At 39.1% G+C, this 21,379-nt stretch overlaps 1 protein-coding gene across 1 annotated transcript in view; it reads right to left on the bottom strand.

Moving 5' to 3' along the window:
* The window catches only part of Suz12 (SUZ12 polycomb repressive complex 2 subunit), a 47,593-nt gene that overhangs the window by 10,498 nt on the left and 15,716 nt on the right, over window positions 1-21,379 (bottom strand). The window contains exons 6-10 of the mRNA XM_048367357.1: window positions 18,402-18,487; window positions 14,111-14,342; window positions 12,137-12,230; window positions 6,923-7,028; window positions 718-895 (exon numbers count right to left, since the gene is read on the bottom strand). Of these exons, the coding sequence (XP_048223314.1) occupies window positions 718-895; window positions 6,923-7,028; window positions 12,137-12,230; window positions 14,111-14,342; window positions 18,402-18,487 (696 nt within the window). The remainder of the gene's footprint in view (window positions 1-717; window positions 896-6,922; window positions 7,029-12,136; window positions 12,231-14,110; window positions 14,343-18,401; window positions 18,488-21,379) is intronic.

Below are 21,379 nucleotides of genomic sequence, written 5' to 3'. Positions count from 1 at the left end.
AGAAAAGAAAAGGGGCTGGAAATATGGCCTAGTGGCAACAGTTTTTGCCTCGTATACATGAAAGCCCTCGGTTCGATTCCCCAGCACTACATATATTGAAAAAGCCGGAAGTGATATGGCTCAATTGGCAGAGTGCTAGCCTTGAGCAAAAAGAAGCCAGGGACAGTGCTTAGGCCCTGAGTTCAAGCCCCAGGACTGGCAAAAAAAAAAAAAAACCAGAGTTCAAAGCCAGCCTGAGCAAGAACAGGCAGTGAGACTCTTTTCTCCAACAAACTACTCAGAAAAGGCCAGAAGTGGCACTTTAGCACAAGTGGTAGCCTTCAGCAAAAGAGTAAGAGTCCCTGAGTTCAAGCTTCAGGACTGGCATATACTCACACTCACACACACACACACACACACACACACACACACACACACACACAAAAAGTAATGAAAGCCGCCAGCCACTTTCTTGTGAGTTTAATCACATCATGCTCCTGAACAATTAACAGACATGTAGCATAAGCATGTAAAGGACTGCTGGTTAGTGCTTCAACACAAAACTTAGCGTTTAAATAAAGAGAATTTAAAATTTACTAGGATTAATAATATACCTCATAGGCCAAATATTCTTGAAGAACAATTACATAAAGAAATATAAAGTAAAATAAAAAATGGTCTAAAATATAAGACATAACTTTCAAACTATCATTTTCATAACAATGTTCTTTGTTTTACCAATAGTTTGCGTAGGTTTGACTGAGCCAGGCTTGTTTTCTTGATGGAGACTCTCTGAATTTCTAGTGGCAAGAGGCTTAGCAATAGGAGCTGTAGATTTATCATTGGTTTCTCCTGTCCAGCGAAGAGTGAACTGCAATGTAGGTCCCTGAGAAAATGTTTCAAATGGAGGCAGCCTCTAAATAAAAGCATGAAAAGAACTCAGTCACATAATGAACTGGAAAAAATACTACAAAAAAAATTTTTAAGTTATTAAAGGGTTGGGAATGCCGTTTAGTGGTAGTGCTTGCCTAGGATGCATGTAGCCCTGGGTTCGATTCCTTAGGACCACATACACAGAAGAAGCCAGAGTGGCGCTGTGGCTCAAGTGGTAGAGTGCACTTAGCCTTGAGCAAAAAGGAATCCAGGGACAGTGCTCAGGCCCTGAGTACAAGCCCCAGGACTGGCAAAAAAAAAGTTATTAAGAAACTCTGTATTTTGATTCAAATCAATAAAATTTCTTTTAAAGTCCAAAACCAACAGATGTGCCCACACAAAGTATGGCACAGCAGACACTATGAACCACAGAAGTCAGGCTGAATAAAGCAGCCGGTATGTTCAATGACAGCTCAATTGCTGCTATGTAGAAATACCAACCTACTACAGGCAGTTTTCTTTTTTTTATTCAGAAAGGATCTTGCTACATAGCCTAAGCAGGCCTCGAACTCAAGACCCTCTAGTGTCAGCCTCTTGACTACACCCACTTTAGCTTTTTTTGGCCAGTCCTGGGGCTTGGACTCAGAGCCTGAGCACTGTCCCTGGCTTCTTTTTGCTCAAGGATAGCACTCTGCCACTTGAGCCACAGCGCCACTTCTGGCCATTTTCTGTATATGTGGTGCTGGAGAATTGAACCCAGGGTCTCATGTATAAGAGGCAAGCACTCTTGCCACTAGGCCATATCCCCAGCCCCACTTTAGCTTTTTTTTTAAGTGTCAAAAACTAAGCATTTAAACTGGGTGACAGTGACTCACAGCTGTAATCCTAACTACTCAGGGGACTGAGATCAAAGCCAGCGAAGCCAGGGCAGTAAGATCTAAAAGACTAATCTCCAAAGAACCACAAAAAGAAAAATGCCAGAGAGGAGCTGAGCTCTAGAGGAAGAGCTTTAGTCTTGAGCAAAAAAAAGCTCAGGGACTGCAGGCCTACAGAGTTCAAGCCCCAGGCACCAAAAAAAAGTTTCTCCAAATTCCTTTACATTTTTTATGTTAATAATCACAACTGTCTTTAAAACAAAACCAAACAGTACCCAAAGCCAACCAACTTGTAACTTCCAGTCAATGGCCAATTCAGTTCTTTTCTTTTATAAACTATGCAGCTTTAACAACCAGTAATCTCCCTCAACTCCTCCCCAGCTTTTAACACATTTCTTTTAGCATGCAGGGATCCTGCCTCACCTGTAGCCATTGACTCCAGTATCTTATTCACTTTTGAAGAATTTGCTGTGAAGCAGGGAACTCCCAGTTGGTTTGCTCTCATTGTTACAATTGATATTAACATAGTATCTCAAAGTAATGGATTAAATAGGTTTCAAAGTTAATGCATTATCTTTTTCTCCCCAAGAACAATTTTATTTATTTTTCACCCCAAGAACAATTACTTTTTGTTCATGGTATTACTATGTGTAACTAGTGATCCTGAATAAAAAATTTTGGCCTTCTGTTTGAATATTAATTCTAGCTGCAGTTTCTCCTGTAATCCCCAAGGCCTTCCTGACATCTGGTCCATTTCTTCCCTTCCCTCACAGTACTACCACAGCAGTGATCTGAAGCTACTCGCCTCTACTTCTATTTTTTACTTCTCAATTCAGATACAGGAAATCAGATAATCTCAAAACTGTATTCATGGGCTTCTTTTTTAGAGCCTTTCAATGGACACTAATTTATGATACTGATACAGATGTTTGAAGTGCTTATGAATATATCATCATTTTAGGGCTCAGGGTGTTGCTCGGTGGTAGCCCTGAATTCAATCCTTAGTATCACCAAAACAAAACTCATCAGTAATTTCAGACTAAGATGAGGTAAGTATGACTGTATGAACTGATTTTGAAACAATTTATCTGATATCCCAACTATGAGGGAAGCATAAGTAGGAGAACCACAATTCAGTACTGCCCAGGTATAACCACAGAACTGTGAATCATTAAGTACAACAACAAAAAAAAAGACCAGGGGCATGGTTTGAGTAGGCTAACACCTGGCCAGCAAGCTTACTGCCCCACATTCAAACCATAGCACCTCAAAAGAAATCCACAAAAATATCTTCCAATGCAAAAGAGACAGAAGTATACTCTACATTTTGCAGGGGGAAAATGTAATTATCAATCAAGCCAAACTGGTTTACAAAGGGCATTTATTTAAAAGAATAATACCATTTTTAAGACTATATAAATACTTTTTAGAAAATATATATAATCCTCATTTTCTCACGAATAAACATGCTAAAAAAATTACAAAGATGAAAAAAAAAAACCTGTACGCCAGCTGCCGGTGGCTCATGCCTGTAATCCTAGCTACTAAGGAGGAGGCTGAGATCTGAGGTGTGAAGCCAGCCTAGACAGGATACTCCATGATACTCCTATCTCCAGTAATCACAGAGAAAGCCAGAAGCGGAGCTGTAGCTCAAGTTGTAGAGTGCTACTCTTGACCAAAGAGGATCCCAGGAAGAGTGCTCAGGCCCAGAATTCAAGCCCTAGGACCAAGGGGAAAAAAACCAAAAGCAAAAAATAAAACAGATGGGGCTGAGAATGTGGCTTGGTGGTAAAGTGATTGCCTAGCATGCATGAAGCCCTAAGTTCAATTCCTCAGTGCCACATAAACAGAAAAAGCCGAAGTGTTGCTGTAACTCAAGTGGTAGAGTGTGAGTGCCCGCACACATACACACAAAAGGAACAGCATCGGGGCTGGGGATATAGCCTAGTGGCAAGAGTGCCTGCCTCGGATACACGAGGCCCTAGGTTCGATTCCCCAGCACCACATATACAGAAAACGGCCAGAAGCGGCGCTGTGGCTCAAGTGGCAGAGTGCTAGCCTTGAGCGGGAAGAAGCCAGGGACAGTGCTCAGGCCCTGAGTCCAAGGCCCAGGACTGGCCAAAAAAAAAAAAAAAAAAAAAAAAAGGAACAGCATCAAGTTACAATAAACAAAAGAAAACCCTTTAAATATTTTTTTTAAAAAAACAGCTGCAGAAAATTCAAACACTACATAAGTATACATCAATGAAATTAAGTGGGGATGCCTATCACATAGAATCAACAGATACTCTTTTAAAAAGCAGAATTATAGCTAGGCATCAGTGGCTCACACCTGTAGTCATAACTACTCAGGAGGCTGAGATTTGAGAATCACAGTTCCTTCCAGCCAGCCAGAGCAGATAAGCCCCTGGGAGATTCTTATCTCCAGTTAACTACCAGAAAGCAGGAAGTGGTGCTGTGACTCTCAGTGGTATACCACTGGCCTTGAGCAAAAGAGATCAAGGACAGCACCCAGGCCCTGAGTTCAAGCCTATGACCCACATAAGAAAAAAAGTAGGGACTGGCACTGTGGCTCAAGTGGCAGAGTACTAGCCTTGAACAAAAAGAAGCCAGGGACAGTGCTCAGGCCCTGAGTTCAAGCCCAAAACCAAAAAACATTTGGTTAAAAAGAAAATTAAGAATCATTAAAATATTGTCAGACTATCAACTTTGACTAAATTTTCAGATGTTTCTAATTTCTTACTAAAAACTGCTAACTTTTTTTTAACATTTTGCAACTAATCACTAATGTGTATTAAAATTATAGAACAGGAACTGGTACCGGCTACATATTACCAGCTACATATTACAATGTTTAATTTTATGCACATTACAGCTGTGCTTCCCAGTAAGGTTGTACCAACTTATTTACACATCAAAAAAATTGTTTGACAGTACATTCTCATATTGTTAACATTAGAAACTGTCAAGCTTTCAATCAATCCTTCATGTGAGTAGCACAAAGGAACATCTCAGCTCTTATTTTATTTCTTTGAATACTATGTGAATACCTTTTTAGACATTTAGTGTCATCTCTATTTGCTCTTTTAAGGACTATGATTTAACCCATTTTTCTTATTCCTTATTGTTTTATTAACTAATCACAATTACTACTTTGGTGCTTGGGATAGAATTCAAGGGCTTTAATCATACCAAGTACAAACACCTATGTTGCATCCCCAATGCTTTTCCTTATTAATAAAATTTATACTATGTGTACCTAAGGTTCATGACATTATCATCTAGTGGATCCCTTGTTTTTCTTTCTCCAAGTGCTAAAAGATTAATAACCTAATAACCATAGGGCCTCAACCAAGTTCTCTACCACTCACAGACCTTCGTCTCCATAGTTTTTTGTTTTGTGGTATTGGGGGAATTAATTGTAGAAACCTTATACATAAAGCAAGCACATTACCACAGAGCTAAAGCCCCCCCCATGCCATTTGGTTTTTGGAGAGTCTAATATCAAAAGGATTAATTTTAATAGGGAATTTTTTACTTTGTGCTTTCTTGGTTTTTTGGGGATACTGGTCATGGGGCTTGAACCTCTAGGCCTGGGCACTGGCCCCAAGCTCCTTTTGCTCAAGGCTAGTGCTTTAACACTTTGAGCCACACTTCTGGTTTTCTGGTGGTTAATTGAGACTCATCTCGGAATTTTCTGCCCGCATTGTCTAAGAACCATGAACTGCTCAGATCTCAGCCTCGGGTTACAGGAGTGAGCCATTGGTGCCTGATGCTTTTTCTTTTTTGGTTTTGTTTTTGTTTGCCAGTCCTGGGACTTGGACTTGGTCCTGACCACTGTCCCTGGCTTCTTTTTGCTCACTCTACCACTTGAGCCACAGTGCCTCTTCTGGCTTTTTCTATATATGTGGTGCTGAGGAATCGAACCCAGGGCTTCATGTATGCAAGACAAGCATTCTACCACTAGGCCATAAGCCCAGCCCTTTCTTTTTCTTTTTAAAAAAAAAATCATTCTTAAACGTATCTCCTCACCACAAAACTATACTAACATTCATTTATACTTGTATGAATGTTCACATTTAGGCTTACAAACCTTCTAAAATTTACTAGTCTTAGTTGATCAGTCTTAGTTTATTACTATTAGATAGCTAAATTCTGTCACCATTAATGAACAGTTGATTCTTCTCCATACAGATTTATATGCCTTTGCCTCCCAAGTTCCAGGAGGTACAAGCATGTGTTAGCAGGCCAAACCAGTTTAAGTTCTTTAACTTTATGGTATTTTCTATTAATAAAACTTTCAATATTAAAAAAACTTTTAATATTATTATATACTATAAGATTAACTTGAGCCTAATTTCTAGGATTTAAAAATATGCTCAAATTAGGTGCCAGTGATTCATCCCTGTGGCTCATGCCTTCGTCCTAACTTCTCAGGAGTCAGGAACTTTAGACCTAGAGGGTTGAGGTTTGAAACCAGTCTGGCCAGCAGAGTCCACAGGGCTCTATCTCAAACTAATAAGCAAAAAGCTGGGCTGGAGGCATAACTCAAATACTAAAGCACTGGCTATGAGCAAGCTTGTAAGGGAAACTGAGGCTCACAATTCAAGTCTTGAAACTACTTTCCCATTTCTAAAATACAAAAATATGAGATCTGTGATAGTACAATCTGATACATTTTGAAATGATAGTTATATTTTGTTGAGAACGCCTACCAACAAATGTATGCCTATTTATTTTTTCTAGCTCTTAGAAGTTATTTTAGATATATTTCATCTAACTTCTACTGACAGAATTTCACCATAAATCTGCTACTAGTAATTGCACGTAATTTGCTGCTACTATGAATGAGACTTAAAATATATCAGTTAACATTTATTGAGCACTTATTGTATGCCAGGCACATATTATTTCATTTAATCTGTCATTTTTATCCTTCATTTACACATGAGATAACAGTGAATAAATAATTTGCCAAATGCAACACAGCAAGAAGCAGAAATTTGAATTCTGCAGTCTGTCTCTAAGATATTGCAATGCCTTCTGTGAAATCCTCTAACTAGGTCACTTTAATTTGTGTACTTTAAAGTATGAAAATCAAAACTCTATCACTATAAAATTGCATTTGGGGGAAGAAAACATCAGAAATGGGAGTTCATAACTATGACGTGCTCGACTTTCTAAATGGTCCATACCTTCCCATCAAGAATAGTCTCCCATGTTGCTCTTTTCTTGCTTATTGGACATTCTTCCATTTCCTGCATGGCTACTTCATATTCCCCATCTAAAAGCTGTAAGCGCCTGTTAGACAAACATATACACTTTAAAGTAACCTGGGTATTACTGCAAGCACACAAATTCTCACATCTTTAGATTTACACTAAAAAGCATTCAATTTAGAAACTTTTATAAAGTGAAAATGTACCTATAGTCCAGTCTTTACAAAAACAATTTCAACGTGCACTAATCATTACCTAACTATCTTTCATTAATGCAGCTGCTCAGATACAACTTCGAGTATTTAGAGTATTACTAAGATCTAAAATCTTATGAATTTTAATCATTAAATCAAAAAGCATGTATGCAAGATATATATTCTTAAAAAAAGGATAATGGGGCCAGAATATAGTGCAATGGGGGAGTGATTGCCTGGCAGGTACAAAGCCCTGGATATGACACCCAAGCACTGCCCTCCTCCCTGCAAAGGATAACATGCTATAACAGCTAAGAAATATGTGATTTTTTCACTGTAAGTGTTTGAAGTAGAATTCTTTACTTTTATGTGATTTTTTTTAATGATTAGAATGGCAAACTACAGGAATCCAAGGCCACCTGGCACATATAGGTGCTCAATAAATACTTCAAGGTGAAATACTGACTGATTTTATTCACATTACATTCTGTATATATATACATATATACATATATGCATGTATGTGTGTAAATCAAATCATCAATTGTTGAATCATTGCTTAAATTTCATTCACAGTATAGTTTTGTGTGTGTGTGTGTGTGTGTGTGTGTGTGTGTGTGTGTGTGCATGCACGTGTGTGGTATGGGGCTTGGACTTTGAGCCTCCATGCTGTCCATGAGCCTCTTTGTGCTCATGGCTGGTGCTCTACCTAGAGAGCCTCTGCAACACTTGCAGTGTTTGTGTAGCTAACTGGAGATAAGAGTCGCTGAGGATTTTTCTACCTGGGGCTGACTTCCAGCTGTGATCCTCAGCCCTCAGCCTCCTGAATGGCTAGGATTGCAGATTGAGATAGCTGTGCAGGTGTTTTTTTCTGCAGTTATCTTTAAAAACTAGTTACCAGTGCTACTGTAACCCGCATGCTTCTACCATGCTCAACAACTGTACACTTGTCTTAAGAGAAATGCTATTAGATTACAGTAACTAGCTTTTATTGAATGCTTACTAAGCACAAGGCACTATATTAAAGACTACAGGGCAAATTTCAACTTCCCCACAACTATATGAGCGAGGTGCTACCAGCTCCAATTTCAGAAGAAACTGAAGCACAGAAACATTAAATGACTTGCTTAAGATCACACTCCCCAGATACAGCAAGTGAGTTCAGAGAGTCTGCCACTAAAGTCTTACTCTTAACACCCAATGATTTTGACCTTTACGTGGTTTATGTAATTTCTCCATTTGAGTTTAGTCTATTTTCACAGTACATCAGCAAAATTGTCCAACTTTCGTTTTTGAAAGGCTAACTTTACATATCCATTTGAATAAGTAACTCAATATTATATTCCTAGTTATAAAAGGGTGCTTCCCTCATGCATATACTATGCACTAGGTACATGGCTACATACTATTTCATTTGGTTGTACATTTGATATCTACAATCCAATGCACTCTCCTACCTGTAATGTTTGAGGAGGCCTTTTTCCCCACAGCCTCATGAACAGTGCCTTATCAAGTTTTTTGATCTCTGTCAATCTGATAAGTGAAAAAATGACATCTCAGTGTACTTTTAAATCAGATGTCTTATCTCTTTAATTGTTTCAGAATCACATGAATTGTCTTTCAAAAAAAATTTATCCTTTGTGATCCCTTGTAACTCTTGATTTAAAAAAAAAAACATGAAAAACTTGCTATACTACTCAAGCTCATGGCCCCAAGCAATATTCTTGCCTCAACCCAACTGGGAGTTGAGATTACAGGCATGCCACACCATATCACTAACATTCTTACTTGCTCTAGTCTGAGGAATGCAGTTCAAATGCATTCTGGAATGCCTGGGCAGAAAGAAAGAGATTTATCTCCAATTAACCAGAAAACAAAACAAACAAACAAACAAACCCAGAAGTTAGAGGTGTGGCTCAATTGGCAAAGAAAGTGCTATCCTTAAGGGGAAAAGCCAAACAAGAAAGAGCCCAAGGCCCTGAGGTTAAACCCCAGTACAAGCACCAAAAGAAAAGAAAAAGAAAAAGCCAGCCAGCTAATAAACACAGAAGAAATAATAGGAAATTACCACTTTGTAACTGCCAAAGGCACAATTCATTTAAAGCAAGAATCACCAATGATTGCTTAAACTTGGATGAAAGGGTATTTGAAATAAAATTCAGGGTTCATATATCACCATGAGATTCCATGTTAACTAACAAAAAGGGAAAAAATACTGTTACAATAAAGAGATATGGTGAATGCCCCCTTACCCAAGTAACTAAGCCTAGTATTAGCTTTGGTTGATGACGTAAGGAACCTATCAACAACTAGTATCAAATTAGTGTCTCTGCATAAAATAATAAACCTGATTCTAATCATGAGGAAATAAATAATAACAAAGATACATTCTGCACAAATGCAGACTTTTACTTAGGAAGAGGCAGAAGGACTGCTTAAGACCAGAGCTGGAGACCAGCTTGTGCAAGATTAAGATCTTGTCGAAAAACATAAACAGGCTGGAAGAACTGCTCCAAGCTGAAGGAGACTAGACAGAAAAATGACAACTATCTACAAAATGAGTTAGAGAAAAACAAACTATAGAGTACATTATTAGCCAGAGCTCAGTGGTAGACTACTTGCGTAACATGTGGCAAGGCCTTAGGTTTATTATCTAGCAGCATCAAAAGAAAAAGAACATTACTGTGATCTTTGGGGAGATAATATATTCACGGTATATTAATTTTTCTACACAGGATTAGGCAGGAAAATATTCTTCTTTGGTGATAACATGCTGAAATGTAAGTAAATAATGAGGAATAAAACAAACTTCATATGGTTCAGCACAAAAAAACAAAGCAATTAGGCAACATTTGAATACATGAATCTAGATGAACAGTATGTGAGTGTTTAATAAATATACTGTTCATTTAACACTTCTGAAGTTTCTTTTTTTTTGGCCATTCTTGGGGCTTGGACTCAAGACCTGAGCACTGTCCCTGGCTTCCTTTTGCTCAAGGCTAGCACTCTGCCACTTGAGCCACAGCGCCACTTCTGGCCGTTTTCTATATATGTGGTGCTGGGGAATTGAACCCAGGGCTTCATGTATACAAGGCAAGCGCTCTTGCCACTAGGCCATATCCCCAGCCCCTTCTGAAGTTTCTTAACATTTAAAAAATGAAACATAAGCCAGGTTCCGATGGCTAAAGTCTGTAATCCTACCTACTCAGGAGGCTGAGATCTGAGGCTCATGGCTCAAAGCCAGCCTAGGCAGGAACACCTGTGAGACTTTCAATTAAATTAACCACAAGAAACCCAAAAGTGGTGTCAGGGTTCAAAGTGGCAGAGCTCTGGCCTTAAGCAAAAAAGCTCAGGGACAGTACCCAGGCCCAGAGTTCAAGTCCCACAAACAACCAAAATAAAAAGGAAAAAAGTCTTTTGGGCATTTTTTTTTCATTTAAATAAAACAGCTATTATCTCCTATATTGAAAATGCTAATTAAAAAGCAAACAGTAGGGGCTGGGAATATGGCCTAGTGGCAAAAGTGCTTGCCTCGTATACATGAAGCCCTGGGTTCGATTCCTCAGCACCACTTATGTAGAAAATGGCCAGAAGTGGCGCTGTGGCTCAAGTGGCAGAGTGCTAGCCTTGAGCAAAAAGAAGCCAGGGACAGTGCTCAAGCCAAGTTCAAGGCCCAGGACTGGCAAAAAACAAACAAAAAAAAGCAAATAGTATACCACATTACTGCCTTAGAATACACACACTCACTCTCTCTCTCTCTCTCTCTCTCTCTCTCTCTCTTCCTTTTTTTTGGATGGTCCTGGGGCTTGAAGGCAGGACCTGGGTTCAGTCCCTTAGCCTCTCTGTGCTCAAGGCTAGTGCTCTACCACCTGAGCCACAGCACCCCTCTGGCTTTTCCTAAGTAGTTTATTGTCGGTAAGTCTCATGAACTTTCCTGCCCGGGCTGGCTTTGAACCAGGATGCTCTCTCTGATCTCAGCCTCCTCAGTAGCCAGGATTACAGGCGCTAGTCACCAGCACCGGCAGAATATTTAGCAGTACCAGTGAAGCCCACCCAGTATATCTCTATATCCTTACTTACACATATGACCACTGTTTCCTAGCAATTTATGTTCCTATCGTTTCCTACCTAACACTATAATCTATATTCACACTTTTTACGTTATTGGTTTCTATTATTACTAACAGCCAGTGGACATTACATGGTATATTCTAAAAAAAATATGGGCAGTGGGATGCATGTCATTAATCATCTTTCCTTTCTTAGTAACAAGACTATACTTTTCTTTGCCTTATGGCTAACACATGCTTACTATTTTTGGTGTGTGGTCCTGAACTTTATTTAAACTTAGAGAGCCTTGCATTTGCTAGGCAGGCACTCTACTACTGAGCAATACCCTCAGTAACTACATTTCTAAAATAGAAGAAATAGCCCAGTTATTCTTCACTCTTTCTTGATGTGATTAACTGACAATGAACTGTGTTAACTACCGGCAATCTTAGCAATGTAATAAGAAATCACAGCATGTTATAGGTTTCATTCTCAAATGCTGTTAAAAAAAAGAATGCAGGCTGGGAATGGGGCTTAGCATGAGTAGAGTGCTTGCCTAGCATGCTCGAAGCCCCGGGTTCAATTCCTCAGCACCACATAAACAGAAAAGGCCAGAAGTGCTAGACTTGAGCAAAACAAGCCAGGGATAGTGCTCAGTCCCAGAGTCCAAGCTCCAGGCTGGCAAAAAATAAAAATAAAAAAGAATTCATATGGGGAGAGGGAAGGTGGGAGGTAAGAAGTTTGACAAGAAATGTACTATCTTACATATGTATCGGTAACCCTGCTGTACATCACTTTGACACTAAATTTTTAAAATTCATCATATGCAAATGTTTCCTATTCCTAAGAATGAAGAGAAACAAAGGGAACGAACTATCAATATTATATTGCATTTCAAAACATTTCTAGAACATTATGGAACCCTTATCAGCTCATTATTACCTACCTGTTTTTATCAAATACTGTCATTTGTGCCACAAATGTCTTTTCCCCATCTTCACGATTTCGTTTTCTTCTGGCTGGAAGTTCTTCATTGACATCTGAATTCAATGAACAGAGTTCTCATAAATCCAATATTCAAATAAAAATACATTTGTAACATATCATAACACTTTATATGCTACTTTATGCAAAATCAAGTACAAATTACAATAAAGCTACAACATAATAGTTAGACCACTTATTCCAATTTTGGATTTTGGAAAAAAAAATAGTATTTTGTGCTGGTCCTAGAGCTTAACCTCAGGGCCTGGGCTCTGTCTCTGAGCCCTTTTTTGCTCAAGCCTAGTATTCTGCTACTTAAGCCACAGCTCTACTTGTGGCTTTTTGATATTTCATTGGAGATAAGTGTCTCATAGACATTTCTTCCTCCATCTTGTTGAACACCAAGATGTGCAGATCTCAGCCTCCTGCGTGGCTAGGATTACAGGTGTAAGCGAGACTAATTTTGGGGGTTTTATCCTGTATGTATCTTTTTTTTATCCTATGTTTATGTCAACAAGCAGGCTACACTTGAATTCTAATCTTGCTCTAACTATAGGTAGGAATGTACCAACAAACAAGGTCAACTGGCCCTTACTTTTGGGCATACATAGATACTAACTGCATATCTTTGCAAATTCTAATTTGTGTTTGTAATGACCTTTGTTAAATAAACTCCTCAATCGCCCAAGGTATCTTTTCAATAACTTTCCAAAGATGCTCGAGATTCAAACAGAATTTCTCTAGAGGTGCTTCTCTAGTGAACTTCCTGTATACATTAATATTGCACTCGTCATTCTGCCTCTGGGTTTGTTTTGTGTGGTGCTAACGACCAAACTCAGGGCCTTGTGCTTGCCAAGCAAGTGCTCTTTCACTGAGCTAAAGCCCCAACCTTGCCCCTCTTCCCACCCCCATTCTAGTTTGTGAGCCTTTGGAAAATAATATTGGCAATTTCCATCATCCTTATATCCCAAGCAATTGTTATTTCAGAGATGAATTCAAAATTTTTGGAAGAAAAAGAAGATATAAGTATCAACATGTGGATAACTAATAACTTATTCAAGGTCAAGCCGGTCAAGCTGGGCATGGCAGTATGCCCAGATAGCTCCAGCACTAGGAATGTTGTGACAGGAGGATTACTTGAGCTCAGGAGTTTGAGATCAACCTGGGCATCACAAAACAAAAACAAAAAATTAAAAAAAAAATTGACAATCCAAAGAAGTGTGCAAATGTTTATTGTACAGTTGAGATTGGAAATTTCCATGAAAAATTTGTTGGAAGATGGGCACAGTAAACATATTCCCAGCACTCAGAAGGTCAAGGCATAAGGATCACTTACTCTGGAGTTCAAAGCTAGTCCAAGTAACATAATGAGATCCCAATCTACTCTCCAAAACAGAAATTGGAGCTGGGCGCTAATGGCTTATGACTGTTACCCAGAAACCCAGAAGGCTGTAATCTGAAGATGCAGGTTCGAAGTCAGCCTGGGCAAACAAACCTAAGACACTCTTATCTCCAATTAACCAGCATAAAGCTGGAAATGATATAGCTCAAATGGTATAACACCAGCCTTGAGAAAAAAAGCCAAGCGGAACGTGAGGCGCTGAGTGTCGCAAAAGGGAGAAAAAAACTGGAGAAATGAATGCATTTTTACACAGAAATTCTTTTTTAATGAGGGTTGAACACAGGGCATCACACCTGCCTCGTGCTCTAGGACTTAAGCCATGCCTTCAAATCCTCAAAAACTAAAATGCCAGTTGGTAGCATTTATCTAGAATAGCTGGGAGATTAAAATCACAAAAGTAATAAAATATAGTTTCAACTTTGGAGAAGACATGATTTCAAAATAACTCAAAAAGAAATATTTTTTTCATTCATTTCCATTGACCACTTTAATCTCAAATGATAAAATGTACTAAATTAGTGAAATAAAAATTACCAATATTCTCATTGGTTTCTCCATTAATCATTCCATTAAAGTCTCTTCTTCCTGGACGAGTCACTCTAAATAGTAATGAGTAAGACTTCACCATATGGCTGTTACTAGGTTCAAATTCATTACTGGAAACTGCAAGGGACGGAAAATTTCCAGGTTTTGTTTGATTGAGGTCGGGATTCAAAGGCACCTGCTTTTTACCTGTGGGAACTTGCCTTATTGGGCAACTTACATCCTGCAAAGGTAAAGATTATTAAATTACATTTATACATAAGCAATAGTAAGAGTTGCAATAAAACGTGTAATCACAACTATAAGAAACATGGTGCCCAATGGTATGTAAAAATAATTCTGAAAACTTGAAGCAAAAATGAAAATGGAACCACACCAAATTATTAACACAACTGAAGATCTCTATAATATAATGAAAATGATGAAATCCAAAATTTAGCTGATAAGCATTTGGATGTTTTGAATTAGAAAGACTAGTGGCTGGTGACACAGATCATTAGTGGAGCACTAATATAGCTTGCAGCAGGCCCTGGGTTATCAAGCATCACCAATTAAAAAAAAAAAAAAAAAAGAAATCCATGCTTCAAATTTTTAAACTCATCAAAAAATGTGTTCAATTAATAAATTAATAAAAATAATTTTTAACTCAGATAACATGAACATTTTTTCTCAAATGTTCTATTTTAACCTAATAATGGGACCATTTAGAAAGAAAAGGGTGGGTATCATAAACCCCAGGTAATGCTAATAGTAAAATCCATACTTTTTTTTTTTTTTGGGGGGGGGGGTGTTGTGGGCCTTGAACTCAAGGCCTCGACACTGCCCCTTGAGCTCCTTTTGTTTGATTTGTCTTTTTTACTTAGGGTTAGATATCTACCACTAGAGCCAAGCTCCATTTCCGTGGGGGGTGTGGTGTGTGTGTGTGTGTGTGTGTGTGTGTCTGTGTCTGTGTCTGTGTGTGTGTGTGTCTGTGTGTGTCTGTGTCTGTGTGTGTCTGTGTCTGTGTCTGTGTGTTATCAGGCTTGAACTTGGAGCCTGGTGCTATCTGAGATTTTGTGCTCAAAGTTAGTGCTCTACCACTTTGAGCCACAGCTCCATTTCTGTTTTTTAGGTGGTTAATTCAAAGTCTCATGGACTTTCCTGCCTAGGCTGGCTTTGAACCTTGATCCTCAAATATCAGCTTCCTGAGTAACTAGAAGTGTAAGCCACTGTTGCCCAGCAAATATATTCTTAAAAGAAGTGATGCTGTAACTGTAACCCTTCTATAAAGACCTTTATAATAAAAATTTTTTAACTTTTTTAAAAGAAGTAATACTGATCATCTTGAGGAATATTCTTTTTGCCAGTCTTGGGGCTTGAACTCCCCCCTGTCTGGGCACTGTTCCTCAGTACCTTTTGCTCAAAGCTAGCACTCTATACCACTTCTGCCACAGCACCACTTCCAGCCTTTTTTGTGGTTAATTGGAGATAAGAGACTCATGCACTTTCCTGCATGGGCTGTCTTTGAACTGCAATCCTCAGATCTCAGCCTCCAGAGTAGACAGGATTGTAAGTGTAAGCCACTGGCAACCCAGCTAATATTCTTTTATCATAAAACTAGTTAGGCTGAGACAATTTCCTTTTGGCCAGTCCTGGAGTTTGAACTCTGGGCCTGGGCACTGTCCCTGAGTTTCTTTTGTTTAAGGCTAGCACTTATCACTTGAGCCACAGCGTTGACTCCCAGGTCTTTATGTTTATGTGGTACTCAGGAATGGAACCCATGGCATGCATGCTAGGCAAGCACTCTACCACTAAGCCACATTCCTAGCCCCAGGCTGAGACAATTTAATAATTTTCTTAAACATAAAACATTTTATTTGGTGGTGTCTTTAAATTTTTCCAGTTGAAATAAGGTCTGGCTATCACAAAACCCAAGAATCTACAATGAACTCACAATTCTCTTGTCTCTATCTCTTGAGTATAGGCATGAACCACTGCACCTAGCTTCTGTAATTTATTAATTTTATTTTTTGTTGGTTATGAGGCATGAACTCAGGGCCTGGGTTCTATCCCTGAGCTCTTTCACTAAAGGCTGGCACCCTACCACTTTACCACAGCTTCCCTTCTGATTTTCTGGTGGTTAATTAGAGATATGAGTCTCATGGACTTTTCTGCACAAGCTGGCTTTGAACTGCTACGCCAAGATCTCAGCCTCCTGAGGAGCTAAGGTTACAGGCTTTTTTTTAATAAGGTCTTTTTTGTTTTGTTTTGCCAGTCCTGGGGCTTGAAGTAAGGGCCTGGGCACTGTCCCTGAACTACTTCTGCTCAAGGCTTAGCATTCTGCCACTTGAGACACAGTGCCACTTCTTGCTTTTTCTGTTTATGTGGTGCTGAGGAATTGAACCCAGGGCTTCATGCATGCTAGGTAAGCACTCTAACACCAAGCCACCTCCCCAGCTCTGGCAAATTCTTTTTTAATAATAACAACAGGGGTAGGGAGTTTAGCTCAACAGAAGAGCACTTGCCTCGCAAGTGCATGGCCCTGAGTTTGGTCCTTAGTACGGAAATAAAGAAATAAATGCATACGCCAATGGTCTAAAAAGAACTATTAGCCTTACCCATACCTCAAATCCTACACTCCACAAAAACTATTACTGTTAGACATGCACATCTTTCAAAAATCTTTGTTGTTTTTGAAACACACAGTAAGGACACAATACCTATATGCACATTTTCTTCTAAGTAACATATCTGGAAGAATTTTCACTTTGTTACTTCTTCAAATTATATGGGAGTAGATACAACTAGTAAGAAGTATGCTCTAACTTCCTCTTGGTCAGTCATGGGGATTGAACCTGAGTCTAGGCACTGTCCCCGAGCCTCTCTGTTCTCAAGGCTTGTGCTCTTTCACTTGATCCACCACACTTCTAGCTTTTTCTGAGTAGTTTATTTGAGATAAGAGTCTCCTGGACTTTCTGCCCAGGCTGGCTTGATTCCATCTGTGATCCTCAGATATTAACATTCTCAGTAGCTAGATTTACAGGTGTGAGCCACTGACACACAGCGGTTTTAAATAGTTACACGACTCCCTCCAATAACCTTAGTCTTATTTGTGTGCCCTGGCGTTTTCTTTCCCTTTAGGATCTTAATGTGACACTGGAAGAAGAGCAGCATAATAAGCCTTCCAGGTCAGTTCCTAGGCTTACAAGACAGAGGACTTGAGACCACTAAACATACAAGTTGACTTCGGTAGGTTTCCTAGGAAACATAAACATTGCAACACTTGTTTCTCTGGTGAAAAGATTTCATCTTCTAAAATAAAAACAAACTAATGCAATGTATTAATTAGCTAATGACAGATAATGCTAAAAATCTATTTCTTTGAGAGTAGAGTTATAAAATAAAATCCCTTAGGAAAAACTCCTCTTTTAAGTCTTTATCTAAAATTTGAATAGGTGGCTAATATTTGGATATAATAGTGAATCAATTAAATTTAAGACATAAGGCCCAGATTTATTCCTTTGACGCTAACTGGACAAAGTATAAGCATATGGGATATTGATAGAAAAAGTTAAAGGATTATAATTCAGCTATCTATCAACATATTGTTTCATTATTTAAAGTTTCAAACCTAGCCTTAAGCTGGCTCATACTTATAACCTATAACACTAACTACTCAAGAGGCTAAGATCAAGAGTTTATAGCCAGCCCAGGCAGAAAAGTCTTAAAGATTATATCTTTAAATACCTACTAATAAGCAGGGCTGGAGGTATGGATAAACTGATAGAGTACCAGAGAAGCAAACAAGCCACCAGTTCAAATATAGCTAACAAGTAAGGAAAAAAGGACTTAATTATTTTTAATATGTAGGCTAAGCACTAATCCAGTGGCTCACATCTGAAATCCTATCTACTCAGGAGGTGTTGAGATTTGATGGTTATAATTCAAAGCCAGCCCAGTCAGGAAATCCTTTGAGATTCTGGTAACCAAATCAAGCAGCAAAATAGCTGGAAGTAGAGCTGGACCTTAGTGGTAGAGGACTAGCCTTGAGCAAAATAAAATAGCTCAGGGACAATGCCTAGGCCCTGAGTTCAAGCCCTAGGTTAAAAAATACAATATATGCATGAATATTTTCAAAACCAATATATGCATGAATATGTTCTACTTCTGGTATTACCTCCCTGAATCTCAGCCCTTGAGGCTAAGATAGGAAGATCACTTAGGTCTAGGCAGACCTTCGTTATGTGGAGAGACTCAATCTAAACACACACATATACCATTCCACTTAATGAAAATACATTACCTTTCTTTTTTTGTGGCAAACTTTCACAAGCAGGACTTCTAAGGTAACAGAATTTTGTTCATTTTCTGAGTTTTGTGATGGCTTATCTAAAGAGAAATTCAAGACTTTAAAATCTAGTTTAAAAGATACACTTCTGATACTAACATGAGCAGTAAAAAACTAAAACCTGCCATACAGATTTTGTTTTCTTGGGGTGGGAGTACATTTTGTTTTCTGTTATTTGCTCTTAAACAGATGAAAAGTAACAGACCAGACTAGTCCTGGGCAAAGTCAAAAGAAAAGGGGAGAAAGAGAGGTTAGGGTAGAAGGAGCCTAGGAGCCTACAATAATAACAGTGCATAGGGCAAGGAATGTTCCAACTTAAAAAAAAAAAGAAAGAAAGAAAGAAAGAAAAAGCAAGAGGAGCTGGGAATATGGTCTAGTGGTTAAGTGCTAGCCTCAATATACATGAAGCTGGGTTCGATACCTCAGCACTACATATATAGAAAAAGCCGAAAGTGGCGCTGTGGCTCAAGTGGTAGAGTTCTAGCCTTGAGCAAAATGAAGCCAGGGACAGTGCTCAGGCCTGGAGTTCAAGCCCCAGGACTGGCAAAAAAAACAAAACAACAAAAAGCGAGCACGATATAAATAAAAATTGCTTTTTAAAAGTTTATTTTAGGGCTGGGGATATAGCCTAGTGGCAAGAGTGCCTGCCTCGGATACACGAGGCCCTAGGTTCGATTCCCCAGCACCACATATACAGAAAACGGCCAGAAGCGGCGCTGTGGCTCAAGTGGCAGAGTGCTAGCCTTGAGCGGGAAGAAGCCAGGGACAGTGCTCAGGCCCTGAGTCCAAGGCCCAGGACTGGCCAAAAAAAAAAAGTTTATTTTAAAAGAAAGCCACACACAATGACTATGTACCCCAGAGGTATATACTTCAGAGGCAGTTTTGGGAAGGTCTAAGGGAATGTATTCTATGTATACATATTTTCTAGATTCTGTGGTATTGCTTTTAACTTTTTTCAGCTTTTAAAATTTTTTAATAGGGGCTGGGAATATGGCCTAGTGTTAAGAGTGCTTGCCTCGTATATGTGAAGCCCTAGGTTCGATTCCTCACCACCACATATATAAAAAAAGGCGAGAAGTGGCACTGTGGCGCAAGTTGGCAGAGTGCTAGCCATGAGCAAAAAGAAGCCAGGAACAGTGCTCAGGCCCTGAGTTCAAGCCAAAGGACTTGCAAAAAAAAAGTTTTAATGTAGACCTTTAAATAAACCTTTTGCAACCTACTGCCTTTCAACATACTATAAAATTCTTTTGAATTTCACAGCTGTTTTTATCTTATATTTATTATTTACATTAAGTTTTAATTTATACTCAAAAGCTTTGATTTGAAAATGTAACATTTATGATAAATGAGCATATTTGTAACTTTGGCAAATACATTTGAAGTTGTCTGACAGAAATCAGGAATAAAATAGTTCAAGAGGAACAATCACACAGTTTTTTATTCCCTTCTTTTGAAATCCACTAGAAAAAAAAATTTTTTTTTTTTTCTTTTTTTTTTTGGCCAGTCCTGGGCCTTGGACTCAGGGCCTGAGCACTGTCCCTGGCTTCTTCCCACTCAAGGCTAGCACTCTGCCACCTGAGCCACAGTGCCCCTTCTGGCCGTTTTCCATATATGTGGTGCTGGGGAATCGAACCGAGAGCTTCATGTGTAGGAGGCAAACATTCTTGCCACTAGGCCATATTCCCAGCAGCTAGAAAATTCTAATATAAGACTATTTTTGCTATATTAACAAGTTTTACAGAGTACAATAATTTCTTATCTTTAAAACCCCAAAGGTATTTATTAAAGTTCAAAGCTACTAAACAATTTCATCAATATATATACTGAAAAGAAAGACTTTTGGTTTTTTTGTTTGTTTAGTATAATCTTTAATATATATTTTAGCTTGTACTTTCTACATTTAATTTTTTGTAATCAACAATTTACTGGGGGGCTGGGGATATGACCTAGTGGCAAGAGTGCTTGCCTCCCATACATGAAGCCCTGGGTTCGATTCCCCAGCACCACATATACAGAAAACGGCCAGAAGTGGAGTTGTGGGTCAAGTGGCAGAGTGCTAGCCTTGAGCACAAAGAAGCCAGGGACAGTGCTCAGGCCCTGAGTTCAAGGCCCAGGACTAGCCAAAAAAAAAAAAAAGAATTGTATTTGGGGCTGGGGATATGGCCTAGTGGCAAGAGTGCTTGCCTCATACACATGAGGCCCTGGGTTCAATTCCCTAGCACCACATATAAAGAAAACGGCCAGAAGTGGCGCTGTGGCTCAAGTGGCAGAGTGCTAGCCTTGAGCAGAAAGAAGCCAGGGACAGTGCTCAGGCCCTGAGTTCAAGGCCCAGGACTGGCCAAAAAACAAACAAACAAAAATTATTGGTTTTGAGGTTTAAATAACACCTTTTTTCCTAGTAAAAAAATGATCATCAATCCAGGCTTCAATGGCTCGTGCCTATAATCCTAGCTACTCAAGAAGCTGAGATCTGAGGAATGCTGTTTGAAGCCAGCCCAGGCAGGAAGTCTGTGAGAACCTTCTGTCCAATAAATATGCCAGCAAAAACCTAGAAATGGAGCTGTGGCTAAAATGGGAAAGTGCTAGCTTTGAGCGAAAATAGCTCAGGGACATCATACAGCCCCTCAGTTCAGACCCTAGGACTGGCTTTAGAAAAAAAAAGTTTCATTTGAAAATTTTAAAAAATCAGATTTTAATACTAGTATTCTGTCCTGATTGTTTTTTTTTTTTTTTTTTCTTCCTGCCAGTTCTGGGGCTTAGACAGGGCCTGAGCTCTGTCCCTGAGCTGCTGCTTTTGCTCAAGGCTAGCACTCTTACCACTTGAGCCACAGTGCACTTCCACTTTTTCTGTGTATGTGGTACTGAGGAATCATGCATGCAAGGCAAGCACTCCACAACTAAGCCACATTCCCAGCCCTCTGTCCTGACTCTTT

Source organism: Perognathus longimembris, chromosome 17, assembly GCF_023159225.1.
Source record: "Perognathus longimembris pacificus isolate PPM17 chromosome 17, ASM2315922v1, whole genome shotgun sequence".
NCBI lineage: Eukaryota > Metazoa > Chordata > Mammalia > Rodentia > Heteromyidae > Perognathus > Perognathus longimembris.
The sequence above is the reverse complement of the archived record's forward strand: the minus strand, read 5'-3'. Positions and strand labels throughout refer to the sequence as shown.